Raw genomic sequence first — 20,162 nt, 5'->3', positions numbered from 1 at the left:
GGTTATAAGACCTATGGAAATTAATAGGAGAGGCGCCTGCCAGGTGGAAGCTTGTTTGCAACAGGCCTATGTTTGCACTGAAGGAGTCAGGTAACTGCGTCAGGTGAGAGGAGAACAGACATTCAGCCAACCAGAGAAGAGAGCATCACATTTCTATGGAGACGGTAGAACGCTTGGGAAGGGGCGGGCCGCTGCTGATGTTCTCAAATTGTGTTGTTCAGTTTACTTGCTAGCTAACCCTTTAAGTAACCTGTTTGTTGCAATTACAATAAGGTAAGTTGCCTGCATCTACTGATATCACATAGAGATATCACAACACTTAAGCTGAGTAAATCATTTTGAGAATCCAGTCAGACTTTATTGATCATTTGATTAGTCATAAGCCAGCTAGCAAGCGTCAAGGAAGCCTACATACACCACAACCCTTGTTAAAAACTAAACCAACATTCACATTTAATAATGTAATGAAAACAATTGTGTATGCAACTATGCATTGCCTGCTTTTAAGGTCATGGCAGGTACGTCGAGGCATGATCGGGAGATGGCGATGAATGCCAAACGACAACTGTCTGGGTGCTCGGACCCTGTGGAGCGGCTGAGGCTGCAGTGTCTGGCTCGAGGCTCTGCTGGTATCAAGGGCCTGGGCAGGTGAGAGATCAGAGGTGGAGCTGTGCGATTGTGTACACTGTACAGTATTGTAATAAAGGAATTATTTCTCAGATGATGATAGTTCTCCTTTTGAGGTCAGCAATATCATGCAATAGGATAAAGATTCAGTGACTTTAAAAGTTATTCAAGCTTTAAAATTTTGAGCCTGCTATTGTCATTTCAATCATGGTTTGTGTGTGTCAGGACATTCAAGATTATGGATGATGACAACAATCGCACATTGGATGTTAAAGAGTTCCTGAAGGGCTTGAATGACTATGGTGTCGTCATTGAGAAAGAGGAGGCCATGGCACTCTTTCATCGCTTTGACCGGGATGGCAGTGGACTGATCGACTTTGATGAATTTCTTATCACTCTTAGGGTAACTATGAGTGGTTGGTCAATTCATTATATAAAGCAAGTTTTCTAAAGCAGGCTCATTTGAATATTCAGAGACATCAGGTCCTCCACCACAAAATGAATGAAAACATGGTCATTAAGTGCATTGTCTTCCTTTGCTGGTTATGATTGCAGCCTCCAATGTCTAATGCCAGGAAGGAGGTGATCATGCAGGCATTTAGAAAACTGGATAAAACTGGTGATGGAGTGATCACGGTTGATGATCTGAGGGGCGTTTACAATGTCAAGTACCACCCCAAATTTCAAAACGGGGAGTGGACAGAGGACCAAATATTCCGCAAATTCCTGGACAGCTTCGACTCTCCTTATGACAAGGATGGAAAGGTAATGCTGATGACATGACATCACTCTGGCCTGCTCCCCCTGGTGCCAGTGCCTCAGATTTGTAAAGATGGATGGAGATATTAGCAGTCAAACCATTGTTTACCTTTATACAGTACTTTCTATGCACTGTGTATTCCATTTGATATGCTTGTGGTGTGCATGAGATTATCCATATACAGCTCTGGAAAAAATTAATAGACCACTGCAAAATTATCAGTTTCTCTGGTTACTATTTATAGGTATGTGTTTGAGTAAAATTAACATTTTTGTTTTATTCTATAAACTACTGACAACATTTCTCGCAAATTCAATTTAAGCAAATTCCATCAGCATTTATTTGCAGAAAATTACAACTGGTCAAAATAACAAAAAAGATGCAGTCTTTTCAGATCTTGGGGTTTTCAATGGGGTTCAGGTCCGGAGATTGGGCTGGCCATGACAGGGTCTTGATCTGGTGGTTCTCCATCCACACCTTGAATGACCTGGCTGTGTGACATGGAGCATTGTCCTGCTGGAAAAACCAATCCTCAGAGTTGGGGAACATTGTCAGAGGGAAGCAAGTTTTCTTCCAGGACAACTTTGTACATGGCTTGATTCATGCGTCCTTCACAAAGACATCTGCCGATTCCAGCCTGAAGCACCCCCAAATCATCACCGATCCTCCACCAAATTTCACAGTAGGTGCGAGACACTGTGGCTTATAGGCCTCTCCAGGTCTCCGTCTAACCAGTAGACGACCAGGTGTTGGGCAAAGCTGAAAATTGGACTCATCAGAGAAGATGACCTTACTCCAGTCCTCTATGGTCCAATCCTTATGGTCTTTTGCAAACCTCAGCCTGGCTCTCCTTTGCTTCTCGTTGATGAAGGGCTTTTTTCTAGCTTTGCATGACTTCAGCCCTGCCCCTAGGAGCCTGTTTCGAACCGTCCTCGCCGTGCACTTCACCCCAGCTACCGTTTGCCATTCTTTTTGTAGGTCACTTGATGTCATCCTACAGTTGTTGAGTGACATTTGAATGAGTTGGCGGTTAACCCGGTGAGTGGAGAGTCATCTTTGCCCGCTGCCGGTCTGTAGCTTTGTTGTCCCTAATGTCTGCTGCTTGACCTTGTTCTTATGAACCGCCGTCTTTGAAATTTTAAGGATGGAAGCAACCTGATGCTCACTGTATCCCTCTGCCAGTAAAGCCAGAATTGAACCCTTCTTTTCCTCACTCAAAACATTCTTTCAACTCTTCTTTTCAACTCTTTTGGCATGGTCAATAGTTATTTTTTTATTTCAATTACTTTTGAGGTACTACTAGCACTGTTTTTGTCATCCAGCTGGTCCTATTGCAAGAGGATAGTGATGACCACAGCAGTCGTTTTTATACTTTTCCTCATTAAATAAGATTTGGTTCAGGTGATCACCTAATCAGTACCTCATTAAGTAGAATGAGGTGTGCCTGTATTGGAATTCAACAGATACTGGAATGGAATGGCTGCCATACATGTAAAGATGCTGATTTAAGACAAATTTAGAGTGGTCTCTTAATTTTTTCCAGGGCTGTAGATTGCGACATGCTTCTTAGGCTATGGACATTTTTATTTGTGAAATCTTTTAAACTGTGTGATGTTTTACTAACTACAGTGCCTTCGGAAAGTATTCAGACCCCTCCACTTTTTCCACATTTTGTTGTGTTATACTCAATTTAAAATGGATTAAATCAAAATAATTTGCTATCACACACACACACACCCCAGAATGACAAAGCGAAAACAAGTTTTTTGAAATTTCAGTAATTTTATTAAAATTGAAATACAGAAATACCTTATAAGTATTCAGACCCTTTGCTATGAAATTAGCTAAAATGCAAAAATGACATCAACAAATCACTCAGTAAGTTGAATTGAGTCCATCTTAATGCAAGGATAATTGTATTTTGGAATTAATATCTTTGTTTTTATAGGGTCTGATTTGCATAGGAATCAATTACGCATTATGTAGATTAGGATGTCACTACCAACTCAGCAAATTTCATAATTTTCTCTTGATCCTGACAAACTCCCTAGTCCCTGCCAGTGACAAACATACCCATAACTTAATGCAGCTACCACTATTCTTCACATGAGAGATGGTGCGGAAACCATGAGCATGTGCTGGATTTGCACCAAACTTAATGCTTTGTAGTAAAACCAAATAAACACATTTCCAGCCACTTTCTTTACTGTATCACTTGAATTCATTGTTGCAAACAGATTATTTTCCATTAAGGGATTCTTTTTGGCCACTTGGTTATAGACCAATTTTGTAGAGTGACTGAGATGATGTTGTCCCATCGACTGTGTTTTTTCCTCTCCACCATTCAACTTTGTAGATTTTTGTAAGTCTCCCCAGGCCTCAGGGTCGCATTCCTGAGCAGTTTTGTTCCTCTCCATTTGCTCAGTTTGTAATGACAACCTGATCCACACAGTGTGGAATTGATTCCTATGCAAATCAGAGACCCTATAAAAACAAAGACATTAATTCCGAAATTACATGAACTATTATCCTTGCATTAAGATGGACTCAGTTCAACTTATTGAGTGATTTGTTGATGACATTTTTGCATTTTAGCTCATTTTAAGACGCCATAGCAAAGGGTCTGAATACTTATGTACATGAGGAATTTCTGTATTTCAATTTTAATACATTTATTGAAAGTTCTAAAAACCTGTTTTCACTTTGTCATTCTGGGGTATTGTGTGTGGATTGATGGCAAATTCTTTTAATTTAATCCATTTTAAATTGAGTCTATAACATAACAAAATGTGGAAAAAGTGAAGGGGTCTGAATACTTTCCGAAGGCACTGTATGTTCCTGTTGATCAAGTCTTATTTTCCGAATACAATAGGTCACACAAGAGGAGTTTATGAATTACTATGCAGGTGTGAGCGCCTCCATTGATACAGATGTCTACTTTATTATCATGATGAAAAGCGCCTGGAAACTTTAACTAACATCTTCTTGAGTCATCAGGGTAAAGAGCTCTCAATCCTGGGATATGGACAGCAGATGGTGTCTCTTTTAACTTCACTCTCTAGATGTTTTAGGGGATGTAGATGGTGTTTTCTACCTTCAGAATTCGTTCATGTCACTTTCCCAAGATGTTGAATTTATACTGATTCTGGCCATAGTGGTAGAAATATAAGATGTTCTCCTTTAAACCAAGGTTGTCAAACTGTTACTGGGCACCATGTTTGCTTTTTTTCAATTATATCATAAATATCAGACAGGGTCAATCATACCATACCCACGTCTTGACAAGGGTAAAACATTAGTAAAATGTAAGTGCTTTACGTCATCATTGACCAGCATGTTGCCCTCTATGTTTGACACACCATTAGATAGTAGGACTTTACTAACATGATCAATAGGTTGTAGTTAGTGTATCTGTGTTTCTCACTGTCAGCTTGTAGATGTCTAGGATGATGTTCTATACTGACAAACACATTGGTTGTTGATGGGAGAGGGAAAAGTTGAACTAATGTACTGCCTGTATCCTTTTCCTTTTTTGGTCTATTTCACCTCATACTGTAGGTTTTACAGTCTTTAGCCTTGTCTATTATTATCTGACTTTGGCTGTGTGGGTTTATTATCTCTATCTGACAGTAATGATGTGGGTTGGTTCAGTAAGCTCTGCGTCACTTCCTTACCTTCTGCAGGTCACGAAAGAGGAGTTTCTGAACTATTACTGCGGAGTCAGCGCCTCCATTGACAGTGATGTCTATTTCATTCTGATGATGAAAAGTGCATGGAAACTATAACTTTTAAGTTGCTGACATTTTTGAATATACAGTTTTTAAGGTGCCTTCTATACTATTTTTTTAGTTTTAACTATAGAAATGATGTTTATGATACATTTTCTAAATGATATGCAAATGATCATGGATAATATGTAAATACTCTTTAATTATGTGATAAGTTGTTGGATGATGGATTTCTAGTCAGTCTTTTCATAAACTCCAGAATTTACAGTATCTCTAAATCATGTATTGTAGAAATGTAATGTTTTTCCTCAATGTCTGTGGTCCTTATTGTCCTTTTGAGCATTAAAAAAATGTACCATCTCAGAATTTTAAAACTTTATTCACAGGGAAAGCATAGATATCTCTTAACATTCAGGTTCCTTAAGCAGACACAAAAAGGTTCAGTCATTTCAAAATATCTGTTTTAATAACATGTTAAAACACAAAACTCTGATACAACTTTGATACAGAAAATTAAGTTTTTCCTTTTTTAAATACAATCCTCAAATTTTAATGGCAACATATTTTGTACTGGCGAGTGAAAAAAAGCACAAAACAAGCCATTTCCTCCCTTGATATTACATGAAATAAAGTAATGTTAATGTAACAATGTCAATTGTATTGTCTGTTACTTGATAGTCGCCTACATACAGAGGTCATTATTGTTTTGTGCTATAATGAGAGGAATGTTATGACTGACCATGCAAACAGATATGTTTCAATTAATTTCATTGTGGCCAATTCAAACCACAGTGACAGAGCATTAACTTTTAATTGAAAGCTCAGACCATGGAAGGATGCCTAATGCTGAAGACTTCAAGAATATGATCGTGTTCTGTATTGAAAACCATAATCCAACTGACAAAACAGTAGTGCAGAAAATACAATCACTTAGCAACAGTATGCACGATGAAACTAGCTAATGCTAATTTTTTTTAAAATCATTAGGGTTAGGGTTAAACACATCACATAAACGTTACATGAAATAGTTTCATTTATCGAAACATTAAAACCTTGAAGAATTTAGTAATACATTCTGTTTTTATATTACAGCTGTTGTCATGATGTGTGGTGTTGTTGTTGGGTGTGGTGGTGTTGTGCAGGATGTTTGTAATGAAGCAGCAGTGTGTTTGGTGTCAGTGGCTCCACAGTAAACTGCTGGGGGTTTACTGTATGGGAACAAGTGCAACAGAAGATAATAAAGGAGGGGCGCCTTTGTCTTTGTATTCAAGTTTCCCCTTGTCTTGGTTCTTAGCAACTCCCAACAGATGAATAAAACCAAATAATCATAATCTCATCTATCAATGTCCCTGTCTCCTAAAATTGACCGTGCATGATAAAAAATGTTTTTGCTACATGCTTAATAAACATAGGGGTGGGGTGGTGAAAGGATTTTCAACATTTTAGCATGGCGGTAAAGATGTATGTGTTAATTAGGATTTTACGATAGATCCTTACTACAGTAGGAGTGGAGACATTTGAAGTCATGGTGGTTCTGAGTGATTTAAAAAAGCCCCTCAGAGGAACAAGGGGATAAGCAGCAGCCTAGTACAGAGCTCTGTCTGTCTCTTTCTTTCCTCTCTCTCTCTATCACACACACACACACACACACACACACACACACAGACACACTCTCTCTCTCTCTCTCCCCCTCACTATTTATTTGTCTCTCTCCCTCACTGGATCTGATAGAAACTGGACATGGTGACATAAGCCTCATCCTTGCCTGGTTGGGTGGCTCTCAGACTCACAGGTCCAACATTACCATTGCAGTCTTCTGTCTGCTTGCTCTCAGGCTCCCTGGTCAGACCAGGAATGTCCATGGAAGAGCCCCTGCTCCCAGCCCGGAGGTGCTCTCCTGGGGACCTGCTGCCCAGCAGGAGGGGCTCTGACCCTCCAGTACTGGAGCTGTTCTCTGATGTATTCCCAGTGCACTCCTGGGTGTGCCATTCACCTTTTACCTCAGTGTTGTCATGCATGTCTGGTGATTCAGGATTGAGGTGTTGGTCCTCTACCTGCTCCACCAGCTGGATGTTGAGGTCATTGAACAGCTCAGGGTTGAAGCTCACAGGAGGGCCCTGCACGGTTAGTCAGAGAACAGTCACTGTCAGTGAACCAAAACACAGTCAACCAAAGTTCTATCTCAACAAAGCTGTTATTACTCCCATGACATTTATTAAAATAGTTTTAGTCAAATAGATGGATGAAAAGGATTAGTTGATGGGAACTTCAACCGTCAAGCTGTGTCATGCTAGAAAATGACCTACTTTATTTGGCTTGTACATCTGGACAAGAGTGTGTTTAGGATGTGGAATGCTTGGCCATATGATGGAGTGTATTCTGTGAGGACAGAAGGACATTAAGAGGATACACACAAATTATATGCAAGTAAGTAATGATATGCAGCAGAAACGTAGTGGATCCATTTGATAGACTCACTCTTTTCTCCAGTGAAAGAGAACCAACGAAATGACCAGCAGCAAAGCAACAGTGGTCACAATGAGAGCGTACAACAGTACTGGTTCATTTTGCTCTGGTTCTGAGGTGGGGGGTGTTCCTATGGATGGCGACAGGGGGCACAGAAAATAACATGTGACTCTTAAATATTTCCTCAACCTTGCTCTATCATTTGCATGTGCAGTACATTTCCTATCATGTTATATGCTTTTAAGCCAAGTGAGTAGCTTTTACCTGTGTCGGTAGTGAAACTGACAGAGGAGCTCCATTCACTCCAAAATCCATCAAAGTAACCCCCCACTGGCTTAGCTCTGACCTTGACATGATACTCTGTGTTCTGTTTGAGATACTCCCTTTCGATTACTAAAGTCTGGCGAGTGATGTTATGAACCTATGAACAAGAACACAGTTAAAGGAAGAACAAGACTGCAGTCTATGTGTCCATAAAACAGGCTAGAGCAGTGTTAAAACACTTGATAATATCCGTTATGGAAATGATGATGGGCCTATTCCAAAAAAAACTGTTTCATTACATATTTTGAACAAATAATTTGAGAAGATAAAACAAGAAGAAATAAGATAATTAATGATTGTACCAGATAATTTTTGTCACTCCAGATGTGCAGTTCAAATTGTTGATTGTCTGGTTTCAGATAATCTTTTAGGTACGGATTTCCAATGTCTATTACAGCCCTGTTTGAGTGTCCCAGAAACGTTGCTTTCTCCACCCAGGGACTCTTGGGCTTAACTGCAACAAAGAAGGCCATGATAAGCCACATAGAAGGACAAGAATGAAAGGAGAAGCATGAGGGATAACTGGTGAAAGAGGCAACTCAGGGTTATCAAAGTGACATGTGAAAGGTGCCATGTTATTTTCACTGTGTGTTAACCATCAAACAATTCAGACTAGGGGGTGAGACATTATGAAATTGTTATGGAAGTCCCCATGAAGTCATTAATATATCACAGTACTGTATGTTGACTGATAATGATATTACACAGTTTAACGCACTTACTTATTTTCCTCAAGATGATTGTCTTGCTAAATGTACCACTTCTTTTAAATTGAATGTTGAGATTGTAAATTGGCAGAGACAGCAGGCCCTTGAATGTGAAATTATAGCCCTTCTCTTTAAAACAGGTTGGTTTTGGATGGTTTGCACTGTGGATGTAATAAACATAACATTAATCACACATTCTCAATTATTTTTACTCATCTGTATATTCGTTATGGGAGCAGGGTGGGGTTCTACCCATGATTTTAACCAGTGTGTTTGCATTACCAAAGAGTTACAGCTTCAACATCCTCATTCTCATCATCATCATCATCATCATCACCATTAGTATTGCCATCAATGTGGCAGGTTAGAATGCCGTTGCTTGTGTCACTTGGAAAAACACTTAGATGAGAGGTGCAGAACATTCTGGGCTCTACAGGAGAAAAGAAACCAAATAAATGAAAGATAAAGGGGATGAGGTCAAAAGCGTTGTTTGCTGTTTGTAGTTGTTGCCAAAAATGTCTGGATGCACCATGCACCATCAGTTGCACAATACATTGATTACACCAACAGTAGCTCTGTAACTTGAGGTCGACTGAACTACCTGTAAGTTGTTCAGTATCATAGAATTTACTAAATGAGTTGTACAAAATTAAAAATAATAGCAAATAAGATAACCATCAATAATAATAAATAAATAATTATAAAAAATAGCAAAAATAACAAAGCTTAATACGGCTATTAAGTTTAATGATTCTGAAAATGACAACTTGTCAAAATTGTCAATGTGCCTGTAACCCGAACTGGAAAAATAAATAAATTAGTCACATACACATAAAAAGAGCAAAACAAAAAGGCAGCTCACCATTCTCAGATGATCCACCTCCACTTTGAGTTTGTACTGTAGAAGGGAATAAGAGTATGACTATCCACAGGCTGTTTGCCATGCCTCGCACGCCTGGCACACACAAACACTAGGGAGGACATACACACAAGGCACTCAAAGTGGTGTCTCAGCACTCAACTCTCAGTATTAGTATCAGAGAAAAGAGTAGAGAGGAAGAAGGAGGGGTAGAGAGAGAAAGCGAGAGAGAGAGAGAGAGAGAGAGAGAGAGAGAGAGAGAGAGAGAGAGACAGAGAGAGAGAGAGAGAGAGAGAGAGAGAGAGAAAGAGAGAACATCGCTGCTCAACCAAGGGTCACAACTTTATTGAGGTCAACTCATTGATGCTCTATGAGATGTATGTGGTTATTTCATGTGTGTGAACTGAAATCCTGCTGACTGACAGACTTACAGTCCACTTCGGCAGCTTGTGGAGAATGGCAGCGTATTCCCTGACATCCACCTCCTCCCAGTCAGTCTCTACCCACAGTACCCTCTCGTCGCAACCTGCGTACCCTCTCCCTTACGTTCTCCACATTTTCCTCATTCCTTTGTCCCACAGCCAGGTGTGGGACCAAGTCAAGCCTCTTCTCAAGAAACCAAATCTTGACCCGTCTGCTGTCCATAACTACAGACCGGTATCCCTTCTCTCCTTCTTATCTAAAACCCTTGAACGTGCTGTCTCTAACCAACTGTCCACTATCTCATCACAGTGACAGTACGGTCCTGTAGATTCTTCCTCTACAACATTAGAAGGATACGTCCATTCCTCACCAGAGAATCAGCACAACTCTTGGTCCAGACACAGATCTCTTGCCTTGACTACTGCAACGCACTCTTGGCCGGGCTCCCTGCGTCCGCCATCAGACCTCTGCAACTCATCCAGAATGCTGCCGCCCGCCTGGTGTTCAATCTCCCCAAATTCTCCCATGTCCCTTCCTTCACACCCTTCACTGGCTCCCGGTAGCAGCTCACATCAGATTCAAGACCCTGGTGCTCGCCTACCGGGCAGCAAAGGGAACAGCCCCTCCCTACTTGCAAGCAATGGTCAGCCCCCAAACCCCTGCCCGATCACTTCACTCTTCCACCTCAGCTGGCCCCCTGGCACTGCCGCCTCTATGTGGATGCAGCAGTCGCGCTACTCAGTCACGGTTTTTCACTGTCCTGGCGCCCCGCTGGTGGAACAAGCTTCCCACTGCTATCAGGACTGAGTCACTACCTATCTTCCACCGTAGATTGAAGACCACCCATCTCTTCAGGCTACAGCTTAACTGTCCCTCTTCATCCCCACTACCCCCCTGTACAGTTTCTCTAAAAAGTAATTCTTCCTTCTTCTAGCATTGTGACTGCCAATGGCCCCTGGTCCTAGCATAGATTACTTTTTCTTATGATGACTGATGGACAGATGATTCACTCACTTAGGCAAATGTATTTGTTGTAAGTCACTTTGGATAAAGACGTCTGCTAAATGCCATAAATATAAATGTAATGTATTCTGTGGCACTTCAAGATTGTTTTTCACTCTGCCGTCTTGTACATGCCATAATGACACATTACTCACATACTGTAGTAACACCTACTCTCAAAAACCTCCATCACACAGGGCAAAAGCCCCTATGGTTTATTTGGCTTTGGGCTCTATCTCTAGGTAACAGTCTTACTCATGTCATTTGCATGCCTTGGTACAGTAGGATTTTTAACCTGAGTAGATTGTTATGGTGGAGGTTCAGTACATAGCCATACAAACAACAACTTTATTCACAATGGTGAACAGTGAGAGTGGAAGGATATTTCCCATTTTTATTATACTCATCCACTTGTGTTATCTCATAGTGTATAGACCAGGGACAATAGCACATTAGTTACTTTATTTGTTTAATATATACACTCACCTGCCACTTTATTAGGTACACCTTGCTAGTACTGGGTTGGACCCCCTTTTGTAGCCCATCTGCTTCAAGGTTCGACGTGTTCTGCATACCTTGCTTGTAACAAGTGGTTATTTGAGTTACTGTTGCCTTTCTATCATCTCGAACCAGTCTAGCCATTCTCCACTGACCTCTGGCATCAACAAGGCATTTTCGCCCACAGAACTGCTGCTCACTGGGTATTTTCTCTTTTTCGGACCATTCTCTGTAAACCCTAGAGATGGTTGTAGCGTGAAAATCCCAGTAGATCAGCAGTTTCTGAAATACTCAGACCAGCCCATCTGGCACCAACAACCACGCCACATTCAAAGTCACTTAAATCACCTTTCTTCCCCATTCTGATGCTTGGTTTGAACTTCAGCAGGTCATCTTGACCATGTCTACCTAATGTGCACCTAATAAAGTGGCCGGTGAGTGTATTTACATATAGTCCTCTTCAGCTCTTGGTTCACTTAAAGAGAACCAAACTTAGTTCTCATTAGGTGAACCAAGAGAAAAATATGTAATTGAACTCAGTTCTATTCACGGTTTGAATGAGGACTCAGTTCTCTTGCTGGTCTATTTCAGTGAATTTTCAGGGTTCTTGGTCCCTTTTAGCAAATGTTTGTGAAGAGGTTTGTCAAAATGTTCAGGCATACAGTATGTGAATGCTCCAATTGAACTCAGACCCCTCTAAAGTGAACCAAACTGAGACCATCTCAGTAGATAGTCTGAGTTCGGTTCACTTAAGGTCTGCGTTGCTGTTCAATGTCCAGTTACCCAAGGTGCAAAGCAGTTCATTGGCCTGAGTTCCAATGAAAGATGGTGCTGTGAAAGCAAAGTGGACTGAGACCTCATCATTACTGAAATGGACCAGCAAGAAAATTAAATTCTTTCAAACAGAAAGACAAACAGAAGTGTTAAGACAAAAAGAACTGAGTTATTCTACTTTGTTTTCACCTCTTGGCCCACTTAAAGGGGACTGAGTTCAGTTCTTTTAAAAATGCTATATGTGGAAATATCCTGAAAACCCCTTTGAGTTCACAAAAATCAGGCGAAAGGGACCAAGTATCAAAATACCCTTAGAATCATCAAACCACTAAAGAGAAAAGATGTCAATACGACACCTGAGGGGAGAGATGATCTGAACATTGTTTTACACCTCAGTCGTATTGAGTAACAGTCTGGGTGAGACGTGCATTTGAAAAAGTCTTCCTCTACGTGTGCTCTATCAACCATGAAGAGAAAAACAAACCAGTAACCTCTACACACCACATCCTGTCTGCTCACTGTTTTGTGTTCAAATCAGACCAACATGTACTAAACGACGCAACACTCACCTCATTGAACATATAAGAGATTAAATTCCTCACTGAAGATCTCACATTCATTGTATACCATTTATAGAAAGAGATCAAAAATATCTATTCACCACAGACAGTACTGTATGTCCGCACCGGTAGTATTTACAGGATGTAGTGAGAAAGACTATACTTTAGAATGAAGAGGTATCATTATATAGCAAATGGTATTTAGTGCTTTAAAGTACCTATAGCGGTCCTATTAGTTGCTGTGTGCTGCAACTTGACAGGAAATGAAGTCAGCTTACATGTAATGGCACATTTCCCTGTTTCAAGTCTTGACCAATCAGCAAGGAAACCTTTCAGAAGGGTTTATTTGAAATCACTTTAATTTCTTTTAAATTTTCTTACTTTCTGTTCTGTTTTTTGCAAGTCCCTTATAGTTTCTGTTCACTATGCATTTTTCTTGTGGTTTCAATTTCATAATAAGTCAACTATAGTTTTCTTTTTTACATTAGAGTAGGACTTCCTGTGTTTTCAAATGTAAGGCATATGAAAACTACTACAGTATGTGGAACATGTGGAACATTGTAGACATACTACAGTATGTGTACAATCTGATTACTAAGGTAGTTCTCTAGAAAATGAAGACAGACAAAATGCTGAAATGGAAATGACAAGAAAACATTATCAGGCACAGGAAAAGTCTGTCTCTGTCTCACTAATCATGATTGTTTTTTTCAGCGTGTCCTGCTCAAATCAATGTAGTAACCTAGTGGTAATTTGGCTGTCCTCCACTGGTTCTGCCAGTCAATATCAAGTTCCCAACCTCAAGGGTAACTGTGGTACTATAGCCTGGTGCAACTGTTTGAAGATCTGATACCTTCCTCACCACAGCAGTCAGCCATGCACCATCAGCTGGTCAGACCTGTGGTCCCTGAGGCTGTTTTTAACTCATAAAGTACATACAGTAGCGGATGGAGGACATGGTCGAAATTCTATGTATTTCTCTGCATTCATAAAAAATCAGCTGGCATCTTGTGTAACAATAAATTCTTGTAGAGCAAAGCTGCACTACTGCTGAAATCAACACTATCAATATGCTTCATCCGACTGAAAAATCATCAATCAACATTTCTGCGGAGCAAGTGAGATTAATTGAATAAGAACAATTATTTGGCCTAACGTGTTTTATGACGACAATATTGGGGAGAATTCAAGAACATGACCCCTTTCATAATCCTTTCGTAATGTTGAGAGAGTGAAGAGAAGGTATAGGGATGTGTGCAGGTACCTGCGGGCACCAGTGGGTGGAGGAGGGGAAGGAGGGCTGATGTAGGAGTGAGCTCTCGAATGAGTCTGTGGGTGGCAGCTGTGGTTGAGATGCTGGGTTTAGAGTAGAAGTCAAGATGTGAGATAAACAAGTGGGGGAAGGGAGGAAAATCCAACTCATCTCTCTACTCTCTTGTATGTCTGCGTTATACAATGAAACAAGAGACCATATCCAGCCCACGCCTTTGCTAGAATGATGTTAGTGAGGCGACTGGAAGACGGGTCTGGGTCAAAGGTTGACACTTGCCTGGCATACCATTTGCTGTAGCGTTCTGTAGAGCCTGGTGGGTGTACACCGCTCCCCCCCCCCTCCCCTTCCCCGGATGGAACCACATGCTGGAGGTCCCTATCGCTGCATTCATCTTAAAAACATCATCTGCTGTGGTTTTACCTCCCGCTTCTCTCCCCTGCAGTGCTGGGAATCTGTTCTCTCATCTGTTTTGCTCTCTCTGGTTGCGGTCTGGATCCTCATCCTTTGAGCATGTTAACTCGTCTAGCAAAGTGCTTGGATGGAGAGGACAATGCACTGAAAGCTGCATGTGTGAATGTTGTTTCTGTTGCATGGTGACCTAGGCCAGGTGTGGTTAAAAGTGAAACAACAGTGGTGACAAAAACATGACAACAAAAACATAGCAACAACAACCAAAATTAAGTCTTAATCAGGCATGCAAATGTTTTATAGTGAGTGGGCGCTGCTTGTCACATCTGACCTCATCCTTCAGATATACTCTCCACCTCTACCACACTGCGAGCTCATACTATAGTGGGGCTCATTTTCGATTAAGCCACACCAAAATAAGCACCTCTTTGAACCTAGGACTCAAGCAGCCACATGAATCTCTCCACTGCACAGCACTTTTGTAGGCTTCCTGCTTCCTCTAAACAAGGTTGCACTCAAACACCTCTGCAATTTTTGGTGAGCAGTAAGACATGGCTGCAAAGTAGACCAAAACCTAATAGTCTTTTTGCCTACAAGATCAAAGTGAATGGCTGTTGAAAGCTGTTTCACAATGCAGTAACTCATGTACTGTAATTCATGCTGTAATCATGACGTTTTGAGAAACTGCTGAAACATAGATCTAAAAACACCCTTTGAGTCACCTTTACAAATATAGGTACACTCTTCAGGTCACATCTAATGCATGCGTATGTTCTGAAATTCCTAGTTTGTCACCACTTCCTCTTCCTTTAGTCACAAGATAATTGTGTTCAACCATTAGCAAGTGTTGAGTGGATGTCTTGATCAAGCAAATGATCTAACTGTAATTGTACTCTTCTGTTCACAACTCTGAGGTTGTTATTACGTGAGTTCCAGGAGACAGACAGCTAGAGTTGCGGTAAGCAGAGGCCCATTTGACCACATGTTCCTGTGAGAAGTACCTCCCTAGCATAAAAACACAAAACTTTGAACTTTAAACCTGAAGTTGTGGAACTGTAGCTTATGATCAGATTGCCAGTTAAGTGTGAGGTTGCCACACTGGTTATATCAATGGAGAAACAGCCCCAAGAATCAGACTGCATCAGCCTTACAGTGAAACGAAAAACTAGCCTTTCAAAAATCAAAAACACTTTCTCACTGATCTCCCCCCCCCCCCCCCCCCGCCCCTGAGAACAGTTACCACCTGAGAGACTGGGTAACCACGGACACCCTGAGATAGACACACTCAGTGACAGCTGCTCAGATAAAGACACAACTGACAGACACAACCAACAGTCTGCTATTATGGGAAAGAACTCAGAGCTGTGTTCACAAAGCCTCCAAACACGATGTTGTGTGTGTGTGTGTGTGTGTGTGTGTGTGTGTGTGTCACAGTTGGGACTTGTTGCATGTGATTGACAAAGCTTCCGATTGGAAAAAAAGCTTCTAATTGACCATTGAATTTGTATTTAGATGTACTGTTTAGGTTGAGTGTGGTCTGTCCTCCTGAGTGATCTAAACATCCACAAAAAAAGACAAACACACAGATCAGTTAATGCATTCATGCATCCCATTTGAGGTATGTTTTTGATTGTGTATAACAATTCTAAACCAAAAAGTATTTCAAATATAAAATCCAAAAGCACAAAATATGTATTCAAAATCATTTCTATTTTTCATTTAACTTGTACAATAGATCTTTCAAAGACAAGATTGTGAGGTTACATTTTGTTCAAACTAAATACACTGTATTTTGATTTCATCCCATGACCAAAGAAATGTCCTAATCACACAGATACAAGAGAACAGCACATCATCCTGACCTTACAAAACAGATGTCATACGCAGTTACTTTTGTCCTCCACAATAAATCATATTGTGAGCTTTCCATACTTCACCTAAAATATATTCATTTAAATACATAAATACATCATTCACAATATTCCTCTTAATCACTCAATAAGATATCGGCAGAGCAAATGTGTAACGTAACTGATATTACATAACACAAACTATACTCTGCATACCTGCACACAACCACCATTACTGTATGTCCTCATAATGCCAACACTTTAGGACAAGACCACTCACTGCTTTAGAAAGAGTTTAGATTAACGACAATATACCATGTATGAATGCTGACATCCATACTATTAACATAAGGTGTTAAAAAACAACATTGTTCCACACCATGCCTTTAATCCTTCACCATTTCCATAAATTAAACTTAAGATATGGAAAACACTTGAACAACACAACCATACCAAACTGTTATGGCACACAGAACCCATGGGTTAGACTGGAGGCCTCTCTGTGGGTGTGATATTCAGTGTATGTGATATATGAATACAATATATATATTTGTGAGTGTGCCCATTTACCTGCATAACATGACTTAAAGTAGTATTCTGCAGTGGAGTGCAGTGAACAGTAAACTTCCAGTCTTAACATAAGCAATAGCAAGTTCTGTATAACTGACAGCAGAGAGCAGTAGAGAGGGCATTACGACCACCAGAAACAACACTTAGAAAATTAGCCAGTAGTGTTACAGTAGAAAAGTCCACTTTAGCATAAAAAATCTAAACTGTAATAAAAAATATGAATGAAACCAATTACATTGACATTATCAAAACAAAAACAAAAAACCACAAGCACAAGGTGAATCAATGATGCGCTGTACACTTTATTGGCATTGTAAGTAGAGTGAGCTTTTCCACAAAGGATCTGTGATTGTAAAAACTGATCTGACTGCTTTGAACACAGTACATTAAGGCCCTCACTACCCTGTCTATGGTCTTAACAGGGGTGGTCATTGGAGGACAAGGGGAGGAAACAGAAGAATTGTAGACATAATCTTTTATAATCTTCAGGTTGAGTTGTTGAGAGCTGTCAAAGTATGATTATCAGTAGCGTCCTTTGACCTTCTCCACACCCTCTGTGGGAAATGAGACAAATGCCAATCTCAATGACTTAGGATCAAAACTTTCATTCTTGTATTCCAGATTCATAGTTTGTCTCTCATCAGTAGGCTGATGACTGTCGGGTCGTCTCCTCTCTGACTAGTGTCACTTTTCATTATCCCTCATCTCACTTACTGATAAACGGTCTCGCACTTACTTCCCTTGTTCTGCAGGACACTGCCTTGATGGATAGGCTGTTACCCGTATCTCATTTATTTACAATCTCACATCACAAACCTCTCTTCCCTTTCCCAAATATATTCTCTCTCTCTCTCTCACCCTTCATTCGCACACGCTTATCTCCTCACTCACAAAAAGCGTTTTTGCTTTGTTTCTGCTCTCCTTATTCTGAGATGCTACTGAGAGTTCCAATAAGATTGTAGAGTGCTACACTTGACTTCAGAGTAGAACATAATCTCTCTGTTGACATTTATGGCTCCTGACTTCCTGGACTGTGTACTGCAGAGAGTCAGAGTGTGCTCTGAACACATAAGAGACACTGCTCTTATGTAAGATACAAGACCAAACTTGAGCTGAGTGAGGGAACGCTCTGAACACAGAGGACTCCTCAAGGCATAAGATAGAGAACAGCAGAGAAGACCCACGGTATATAAAGTATGAGTCACAAACAGAGCCACTGCAATGCAGTGCTGCTCCTGTCTCTGCTGTCCATTGATGGGGTTTAGAGAGGAGTGAGGCACATGGAAAATTGACTCATGAAGGTGCAAGGCTAACTAACATCGTAAGCCACTGTCTACAATACAAATACAAACAAGACACCTTGGAATGTTTGGTGAAGTGCCAAACTGGGAATCAATAGCTTGTCAATGAAAACGAGAAAGCACTTACAGTATATGCACAGATTAAATCAATCTGTGACAGCAATGAATTATAGAGGACTTCATGTGTTGAGACTCCTTACTGATTATGAATAAAATAAAAGTGACTATATGCCTGGAGTAGGTTTGCTAGAGCTGATGGTTAATCTGCAGGGCACGGTGTCTCTATATAACTCAGTGCTTTGTTAGATCCAAGTAGTAGTTTGCTCTTCTTATCAAGGTCATTGAACAGACCACTCTTGACCTTGACCATGGTCAAGGGTCCACTGAGAAAGTCACAAGAGGGGGGCAGCAGTTGCAGACAGCATTTAAGGATTACTTAATAACAGACATCTCTGATAAAATCTGCTTGATTCACACACAAGAGACTCAAGCTCTTTCATTGTTAGTCAGCTGGAAAGTTCTCTGCTTGTCAGAGTCCTGTAGTGTTGGTGCCCCCTTCTGGTTAGATGAATAGCTGGTTGTTATCCAGGTTAGTGGGGGCTCTGCTGGGGTCCTCTTAGTTAAGAACCAGGCCACTGGTAGGCCTTGCTGAAGCCTCAGACTCGAGTGAGAAAGTCTAAGCTGAGGGAGGCAGGGATGTGCAGGGTCTCCAGGCTGAGGGCAGAGGGTGTATAGGGGAACAGGACAGGGAAGGTGTGTTTGGTGTCTACCAAGAGCTGTCCACCATCGTTCCTATCCTGCTGTCGATTCTGAGGACAGCAAGAAACACACAACATAGTGAGAAGCACGAAAAAACATGAAAAGAAATGTAGGTTCAAATATTAAGATGGAAAACGCACTGGCAAGAGTTTCAACGGATCTCTCGGAGTGGATGAAGTGTTCTTACCTGTATGTTTCGGATGAAGGACACAGTGACTCTTTCCTCAAACTCGTTCAGTGGGGTATAGAGGTTGAGGATTTTCACAATCTGTAGTGGCAATCAGTACACAGGTTATAAACGGTCCTTTTGTGTGAAGAAATGACTTATTGAGAGGCGAAAGATTAGAAAAAATAACATGTCATTCTAACAGCTTCATGGCTAGGTGATTGTAACATCGCATGGTTAGTGTACCTGTTGCGTGGAGAGGGCAGTGCACAGGGAGCAGATGGCCTCGGCATCCTGAGACGTCTTCTTCTTCACCTGCAGGAGCTGAGCGGCCTGGATGACCGGCTCCATGGTGGCCACCGCCCCACTCTGGTGGAGGTTCTTACCCCGCAGCCACTCCTCCATCTGACTGATGTTGTACCTGGCCAATCACAATAAAACACACTGACTAGAACTCTACTTATCCTAAAGAGTTACACTTCTCTTCCTCTTCAATGGCAGTTTTACGGAGTGCTCCTCTACCCTCAGCTCTACCCTTTATAATGAGTAAGATCACCAGCAGGGCTCTGTGTCATATATGATTGATTGATTGCTTATGCCCATTTCAGGTGCCCGGGCCATAAGAGCTTACTGTATAAGACTATCTTGACATACCTGAGCTGCATGCCGGTGCTCCAGGAGCAGACGTCTTTGCGCAGCAGCAGGTTGTTGAGGGTGACAGCGTTGATGGAGTAGAAGAGCTGTTTGACCACCTGTCCTGCTATCTCTGGGTCCAGCCCGTGCTCCCCCATCACACTGTAGAACTGGCCCAGCTGTCTGATCAGAGCCTCCAGGGTGTAGCTGCCCGGGCCGTCCCCGTCATGGTCCATACTGGATGAACGGTTCCTGTAGCCCATGGGCTTCACACCAGCCAGGCTGGGGATGCTCTCACTCTCCAACATGGCCGACACTACCCAGGAGATGAGAGAGGAGCATGTCAGTGTAACATACATTTCTATTGGTTACATTCATCCAAATCCATAGCTAAATCTATAAGGGCAGGCATCTCCAGTATAAAATCCTGTAAAACAAGGTCTGTAAAATACAGTAATAAAATAAATCTATGAG

General features: G+C 41.2%; 3 protein-coding genes across 4 annotated transcripts in view; 1 reads left to right on the top strand and 2 right to left on the bottom strand.

The window, feature by feature from the left end:
* The first annotated feature begins 231 nt into the window (after positions 1 to 231).
* On the top strand, positions 232 to 5,145 carry capslb (calcyphosine-like b). The gene is made up of 6 exons (XM_083670098.1): positions 232 to 273; positions 509 to 648; positions 853 to 1,030; positions 1,183 to 1,392; positions 4,260 to 4,385; positions 5,071 to 5,145. Exons 2-5 carry the CDS (start codon positions 512 to 514, stop codon positions 4,359 to 4,361), a joined length of 627 nt encoding a protein of 208 aa, XP_083526224.1. The 5' UTR covers positions 232 to 273; positions 509 to 511; the 3' UTR covers positions 4,362 to 4,385; positions 5,071 to 5,145.
* Positions 5,146 to 5,478: 333 nt separating this feature from the next.
* On the bottom strand, positions 5,479 to 9,947 carry il7r (interleukin 7 receptor). Its single transcript, XM_083670097.1, has 9 exons — positions 9,903 to 9,947; positions 9,475 to 9,583; positions 8,895 to 9,042; positions 8,628 to 8,773; positions 8,208 to 8,359; positions 7,846 to 8,002; positions 7,594 to 7,711; positions 7,422 to 7,494; positions 5,479 to 7,232 (listed from the first exon to the last, which is right to left on the bottom strand). Exons 2-9 carry the CDS (start codon positions 9,554 to 9,556, stop codon positions 6,831 to 6,833), a joined length of 1,278 nt encoding a protein of 425 aa, XP_083526223.1. The 5' UTR covers positions 9,557 to 9,583; positions 9,903 to 9,947; the 3' UTR covers positions 5,479 to 6,830.
* A 6,054-nt stretch (positions 9,948 to 16,001) lies between these two features.
* Positions 16,002 to 20,162, bottom strand: part of myo5b (myosin VB) — a 47,677-nt gene continuing 43,516 nt past the window's right edge. For both annotated transcript variants that reach the window (XM_083670325.1, XM_083670326.1), the window contains exons 36-39: positions 19,710 to 20,004; positions 19,302 to 19,476; positions 19,077 to 19,157; positions 16,002 to 18,939 (exon numbers count right to left, since the gene is read on the bottom strand). In XM_083670325.1, coding sequence (XP_083526451.1) covers positions 18,787 to 18,939; positions 19,077 to 19,157; positions 19,302 to 19,476; positions 19,710 to 20,004 — 704 coding nt within the window. In that variant the 3' untranslated portion in view covers positions 16,002 to 18,786. The remainder of the gene's footprint in view (positions 18,940 to 19,076; positions 19,158 to 19,301; positions 19,477 to 19,709; positions 20,005 to 20,162) is intronic.

The sequence above is a fragment of the Argentina silus genome (assembly GCF_951799395.1).
Source record: "Argentina silus genome assembly, chromosome: 5".
NCBI classification, from domain to species: Eukaryota; Metazoa; Chordata; class Actinopteri; order Argentiniformes; family Argentinidae; genus Argentina; species Argentina silus.
Note: the sequence above shows the minus strand (reverse complement) of the source record. Positions and strands in the feature narration are given on the sequence as shown.